A 7,500-nucleotide genomic window follows, 5' to 3' on the forward strand; every position below is an offset into this window, starting at 1 on the left:
GAGCTATGGGCAGAGAGCGGGGCAGTGGGATTAGTTTGGGGATTGATACAGGGCTATGGGGAGAGAGCGGGCAGTGGGATTAGTTTGGGGATTGAGCTATGGGGAGAGAGCGGGGCAGTGGGATTAGTTTGGGGATTGAGCTATGGGGAGAGAGCGGGGCAGTGGATTAGTTTGGGATTGATACAGGGCTATGGGGAGAGAGCGGGGCAGTGGGATTAGTTTGGGGATTGAGCTATGGGGAGAGAGCGGAGCGGGGCAGTGGATTAGTTTGGGATTGATACAGGGCAATGGGGAGAGAGCGGGGCAGTGGGATTAGTTTGGGGATTGAGCTATGGGAGAGAGTGGGGCAGTGGGATTAGTTTGGGGATTGATACAGGGCTATGGGAGAGAGCGGGGCAGTGGGATTAGTTTGGGGATTGAGCTATGGGGAGAGAGCGGGGGCAGTGGGATTAGTTTGGGGATTGATACAGGGCTATGGGGAGAGAGCGGGGGCAGTGGGATTAGTCTGGGGATTGATACAGGGCTATGGGGAGAGAGCGGGGGCAGTGGGATTAGTTTGGGGATTGATACAGGGTATGGGGAGAGAGCGGGACAGTGGGATTAGTTTGGGGATTGAGCTATGGGAGAGAGCGGGGCAGTGGGATTAGTTTGGGGATTGATACAGGGCTATGGGGAGAGAGCGGGGCAGTGGGATTAGTTTGGGGATTGATACAGGGCTATGGGGAGAGAGCGGGGCAGTGGGATTAGTTTGGGGATTGAGCTATGGGGAGAGAGCGGGGCAGTGGGATTAGTTTGGGGATTGATACAGGGCTATGGGGAGAGAGCGGGGCAGTGGGATTAGTTTGGGGATTGAGCTATGGGGAGAGAGCGGGACAGTGGGATTAGTTTGGGGATTGATACAGGGCTATGGGAGAGAGCGGGGCAGTGGGATTAGTTTGGGATTGATACAGGGCTATGGGGAGAGAGCGGGGCAGTGGGATTAGTTTGGGGATTGAGCTATGGGGAGAGAGGCGGGGGCAGTGGGATTAGTTTGGGGATTGAGCTATGGGGAGAGAGCGGGGGCAGTGGGATTAGTTTGGGGATTGAGCTATGGGGAGAGAGCGGGGCAGTGGGATTAGTTTGGGGATTGAGCTATGGGGAGAGAGCGGGGCAGTGGGATTAGTTTGGGGATTGAGCTATGGGCAGAGAGCGGGGCAGTGGGATTAGTTTGGGGATTGAGCTATGGGGAGAGAGCGGGGCAGTGGGATTAGTTTGGGGATTGGGAGATACAGGCTATGGGGAGAGAGCGGGGCAGTGGGATTAGTTTGGGGATTGAGCTATGGGGAGAGAGCGGGGCAGTGGGATTAGTTTGGGGATTGAGCTATGGGGAGAGAGCGGGGCAGTGGGATTAGTTTGGGGATTGATACAGGGCTATGGGGAGAGAGCGGGGCAGTGGGATTAGTTTGGGGATTGAGCTATGGGGAGAGAGCGGGGCAGTGGGATTAGTTTGGGGATTGATACAGGGCAATGGGGAGAGAGCGGGGGCAGTGGGATTAGTTTGGGGATTGAGCTATGGGGAGAGAGTGGGGCAGTGGGATTAGTTTGGGATTGATACAGGGCTATGGGGAGAGAGCGGGGCAGTGGGATTAGTTTGGGGATTGAGCTATGGGGAGAGAGCGGGGGCAGTGGGATTAGTTTGGGGATTGATACAGGGCTATGGGGAGAGAGCGGGGGCAGTGGATTAGTCTGGGATTGATACAGGGCTATGGGGAGAGAGCGGGGGCAGTGGGATTAGTTTGGGGATTGATACAGGGGTATGGGGAGAGAGCGGGACAGTGGGATTAGTTTGGGGATTGAGCTATGGGGAGAGAGCGGGGCAGTGGGATTAGTTTGGGGATTGATACAGGGCTATGGGGAGAGAGCGGGGCAGTGGGATTAGTTTGGGGATTGAGCTATGGGGAGAGAGCGGGGCAGTGGGATTAGTTTGGGGATTGAGCTATGGGGAGAGAGCGGGGCAGTGGGATTAGTTTGGGGATTGAGCTATGGGGAGAGAGCGGGACAGTGGGATTAGTTTGGGGATTGAGCTATGGGGAGAGAGCGGGGCAGTGGGATTAGTTTGGGGATTGATACAGGGCTATGGGGAGAGAGCGGGGCAGTGGGATTAGTTTGGGGATTGATACAGGGCTATGGGGAGAGAGCGGGGCAGTGGGATTAGTTTGGGGATTGATACAGGGCAATGGGGAGAGAGCGGGGGCAGTGGGATTAGTTTGGGGATTGAGCTATGGGAGAGAGTAGGGCAGTGGGATTAGTTTGGGGATTGATACAGGGCTATGGGGAGAGAGCGGGGCAGTGGGATTAGTTTGGGGATTGAGCTATGGGAGAGAGCGGGGCAGTGGGATTAGTTTGGGGATTGATACAGGGCTATGGGGAGAGAGCGGGGGCAGTGGGATTAGTCTGGGGATTGATACAGGGCTATGGGAGAGCGGGGGCAGTGGGATTAGTTTGGGGATTGATACAGGGGTATGGGGAGAGAGCGGGACAGTGGGATTAGTTTGGGGATTGAGCTATGGGGAGAGAGCGGGGGCAGTGGGATTAGTTTGGGGATTGATACAGGGCTATGGGGAGAGAGCGGGGCAGTGGATTAGTTTGGGGATTGAGCTATGGGGAGAGAGCGGGCAGTGGGATTAGTTGGGATTTGATACAGGGCTATGGGGAGAGAGCGGGGCAGTGGGATTAGTTTGGGATTGAGCTATGGGGAGAGAGCGGGGCAGTGGATTAGTTTGGGGATGAGCTATGGGGAGAGAGCGGGGCAGTGGGATTAGTTTGGGGATTGATACAGGCTATGGGGAGAGAGCGGGACAGTGGGATTAGTTTGGGGATTGAGCTATGGGGAGAGAGCGGGGCAGTGGGATTAGTTTGGGGATTGAGCTATGGGGAGAGAGCGGGGCAGTGGGATTAGTTTGGGGATTGATACAGGGCTATGGGGAGAGAGCGGGCAGTGGGATTAGTTTGGGGATTGAGCTATGGGGAGAGAGCGGGCCAGTGGGATTAGTTTGGGGATTGAGCTATGGGGAGAGAGCGGGGCAGTGGGATTAGTTTGGGGATTGATACAGGCTATGGGGAGAGAGCGGGCAGTGGGATTAGTTTGGGGATTGATACAGGCCCCCCCCCCCCTATGGGAGAGAGCGGGGGCAGTGGGATTAGTTTGGGGATTGGGCAGTGGGATTAGTTTGGGGATTGATACAGGGCTATGGGGAGAGAGCGGGGCAGTGGGATTAGTTTGGGGATTGATACAGGGCTATGGGGAGAGAGCGGGGCAGTGGGATTAGTTTGGGGATTGATACAGGGCTATGGGGAGAGAGCGGGACAGTGGGATTAGTTTGGGGATTGATACAGGGCTATGGGGAGAGAGCGGGGCAGTGGGATTAGTTTGGGGATTGAGCTATGGGGAGAGAGCGGGGCAGTGGGATTAGTTTAGGGATTGATACAGGGCTATGGGGAGAGAGCGGGGGCAGTGGGATTAGTTTGGGGATTGAGCTATGGGGAGAGAGCGGGGCAGTGGGATTAGTTTGGGGATTGAGCTATGGGGAGAGAGCGGGGCAGTGGGATTAGTTTGGGGATTGATACAGGGCTATGGGGAGAGAGCGGGGCAGTGGGATTAGTTTGGGGATTGATACAGGGCTATGGGGAGAGAGCGGGGCAGTGGGATTAGTTTAGACATTGATACAGGGCTATGGGGAGAGAGCGGGGCAGTGGGATTAGTTTGGGGATTGAGCTATGGGGAGAGAGTGGGGCAGTGGGATTAGTTTGGGGATTGATACAGGGCTATGGGGAGAGAGCGGGGCAGTGGGATTAGTTTGGGGATTGATACAGGGCTATGGGGAGAGAGCGGGGCAGTGGGATTAGTTTGGGGATTGAGCTACGGGGAGAGAGCGGGGCAGTGGGATTAGTTTGGGGATTGATACAGGGCTATGGGGAGAGAGCAGGGGCAGTGGGATTAGTTTGGGGATTGATACAGGGCTATGGGGAGAGAGCGGGGCAGTGGGATTAGTTTGGGGATTGATACAGGGCTACGGGGAGAGAGTGGGGCAGTGGGATTAGTTTGGGGATTGATACAGGGCTATGGGGAGAGAGCGGGGCAGTGGGATTAGTTTGGGGATTGAGCTATGGGGAGAGAGCGGGGCAGTGGGATTAGTTTGGGGATTGAGCTATGGGGAGAGAGCGGGGCAGTGGGATTAGTTTGGGGATTGAGCTATGGGGAGAGAGCGGGGCAGTGGGATTAGTTTGGGGATTGAGCTATGGGGAGAGAGCGGGGCAGTGGGATTAGTTTGGGGATTGATACAGGGCTATGGGGAGAGAGCGGGGCAGTGGGATTAGTTTGGGGATTGATACAGGGCTATGGGGAGAGAGCGGGGCAGTGGGATTAGTTTGGGGATTGGGCTATGGGGAGAGAGCGGGGCAGTGGGATTAGTTTGGGGATTGATACAGGGCTATGGGGAGAGAGAGAGCGTGTGAGAGTGTGTGTGTGTGTGTGTGTGTGTGTGGGAGAGACACAGAGAGTGAGTGAGAGAGTGAGAATGTGAGCGGGCGGGACAGCAGGGTTAGCGCTGCTGCCTCACAGCTCCAGGGACCCGGGTTCGATTCCCAGCCTCGGGCCACTGTCTGCGCGGAGTCTGCACATTATCCCCATGTCTGCCTGGGCTTCTTCTGGGTGCTCTGGTTTCCTCCGCAGTCCGAAAATGCGTCGGTTAGGTGTGTTTGCCGTGCTAGATTGCCCCATTTATCGTGCGGGGGTAGGGGGGGGATTGGAAGGGTAAGTATATGGGGATAGGGGCTGGTTGGGATTGTGGTCTGTGTTGGGCCGAATGGCCTTCTTCTCCATTGGAGGGTATTCTCTCATCTCAGTGTGTGTGTGTGTGCGTGCGTGCAGGGTTGTGCTCTGCCTTTTAGAATTGCACCTTTAACTCCTGTCCCTGGTGAAGGGGGAGCGTCTCGAGATCAGCACTTCCCAAGGTGCCACTGTGTCTGCAACTGGCAGCACACTTGACAAGAATGCCTCAGGATAACCGGTGTTTGTTCTAAGTTGGAACTTGTCACCTTTAATCTGGGCGAATGCCTTATTGTTAACCTCAGGTTGGTCACCTGAGGTTTCAGGGCTCTGCTGTTTTATTAACGTGACAAGAATCATGCAGACGGGTGGAGCTTGGCTTACGGAGAGACGAGCAGGCAGTTGCTGTTTGAAATTGAAAAAACGCAGTGGCTCTTTCTTTCTCTCTCTCTCTCGCGTTCTGGGGGAAACGGGGAACCCCATAGAAAGCATCCTTTCCCGGATGTATCACAGCTCGGTCTGGGATCCTGCTGTGCCCAAGACCGCAAGGAACTACAAAAGGGTGGTGAATGTAGCCCCCAATCCCCATCACGCAAACCAGCCTCCCATCCATTGACTCCGTCTACACTTCCCGCTGCCTCGGGGAAAAGCAGCCGGGATAATCAAGGACCCCCCCACCACACACCACCTCCCCCCGGGACATTCTCTCTCCTTCCGTCGGGGAAAAAGATACAAAAGTCTGAGGTCCCGTACCGACCGACTCAAGAACAGCTTCTTCCCTGCTGCTGTCAGACTTTTGAATGGACCCACCTCGCATTAAGCTGATCTTTCTCTACACCCTCGCTGTGACTGTAACACTACATTCTGCACCCTCTCCTTTCCTTCTCTATGAACGGTATGCTTTGTCTGTACAGCGCGCGAGAAACAATACTTTTCACTGTATCCCAATACACGTGACAAAAATGAATCAACTATAATTTTCTGAATCACAGTCTGATGTCCTCTCTCTCACTCTAACCACACAGTTTTACTTTCTCTCTATCCCATCTCCAGATGCAGTGAGAGTGACTCTGGTTACTGGAGATATCACGGAGATGGACAGCGTGAGAGAGGCAGCCAGAGGTGTGGACCTAATTATCCACAATGCGGGACTTGTCGATGTATGGGGAAAGTACAGCCCCAGCATGATCTGGGACATCAACTATCAAGGTAGCTCAGAGTAAAGCTCCCTCTACACTGTCCCCCCATCAAACACTCCCAGGACAGGTACAGCATGGGGTTAGATACAGAGTAAAGCTCCCTCTACACTGTCCCCCCATCAAACACTCCCAGGACAGGTACAGCACGGGGTTAGATACAGAGTAAAGCTCCCTCTACACTGTCCCCCCATCAAACACTCCCAGGACAGGTACAGCACGGGGTTAGATACAGAGTAAAGCTCCCTCTACACTGTCCCCCCATCAAACACTCCCAGGACAGGTACAGCACGGGGTTAGATACAGAGTAAAGCTCCCTCTACACTGTCCCCCCCATCAAACACTCCCAGGACAGGTACAGCACGGAGTTAGATACAGAGTAAAGCTCCCTCTACACTGTCCCCCCATCAAACACTCCCAGGACAGGTACAGCACGGGGTTAGATACAGAGTAAAGCTCCCTCTACACTGTCCACCCATCAAACACTCCCAGGGCAGGTACAGCACGGGGTTAGATACAGAGTAAAGCTCCCTCTACACTGTCCCCCCATCAAACACTCCCAGGACAGGTACAGCACGGGGTTAGATACAGAGTAAAGCTCCCTCTACACTGTCCCTATCAAACACTCCCAGGACAGGTACAGCACGGGGTTAGATACAGAGTAAAGCTCCCTCTACACTGTCCCCCCATCAAACACTCCCAGGACAGCTACAGCACGGGGTTAGATACAGAGTAAAGCGTCCTCTACACTGTCCCCCCATCAAACACTCCCAGGACAGGTACAGCACGGGGTTAGATACAGAGTAAAGCTCCCTCTACACTGTCACCCCATCAAACACTCCCAGGACAGGTACAGCACGGGGTTAGATACAGAGTAAAGCTCCCTCTACACTGTCCCCCATCAAACACTCCCAGGACAGGTACAGCACAGGGTTAGATACAAAGTAAAGCTCCCTCTACACTGTCCCCATCAAACACTCCCAGGACAGGTACAGCACGGGGTTAGATACAGAGTAAAGCTCCCTCTACACTGTACCCCCCCATCAAACACTCCCAGGACAGGTACAGCACGGGGTTAGATACAGAGTAAAGCTCCCTCTACACTGTCCCCATCAAACACTCCCAGGACAGGTACAGCACGGGGTTAGATACAGAGTAAAGCTCCCTCTACACTGTCCCCATCAAACACTCCCAGGACAGGTACAGCACGGGGTTAGATACAGAGTAAAGCGTCCTCTACACTGTCCCCCCATCAAACACTCCCAGGGCAGGTACAGCACGGGGTTAGATACAGAGTAAAGCTCCCTCTACACTGTCCCCCCATCAAACACTCCCAGGACAGGTACAGCACGGGGTTAGATACAGAGTAAAGCTCCCTCTACACTGTCCCCCATCAAACACTCCCAGGACAGGTACAGCACGGGGTTAGATACAGAGTAAAGCTCCCTCTACACTGTCCCCCCATCAAACACTCCCAGGACAGGTACAGCACGGGGT

At 54.7% G+C, this 7,500-nt stretch overlaps 1 protein-coding gene across 1 annotated transcript in view; it reads left to right on the forward strand.

The window, feature by feature from the left end:
- The window catches only part of LOC145340274 (3 beta-hydroxysteroid dehydrogenase type 7-like), a gene marked incomplete at its 3' end in the record, with an annotated part of 11,628 nt that overhangs the window by 2,435 nt on the left and 1,693 nt on the right, over nucleotides 1-7,500 (forward strand). The window contains 1 exon segment of the mRNA XM_080184720.1: nucleotides 5,861-6,016. Coding sequence (XP_080040846.1) covers nucleotides 5,861-6,016 — 156 coding nt within the window.

Source organism: Carcharhinus amblyrhynchos, unplaced genomic scaffold (genome assembly GCF_965287045.1).
Source record: "Carcharhinus amblyrhynchos unplaced genomic scaffold, sCarAmb.v2.hapA scaffold_891, whole genome shotgun sequence".
Lineage (NCBI taxonomy): Eukaryota > Metazoa > Chordata > Chondrichthyes > Carcharhiniformes > Carcharhinidae > Carcharhinus > Carcharhinus amblyrhynchos.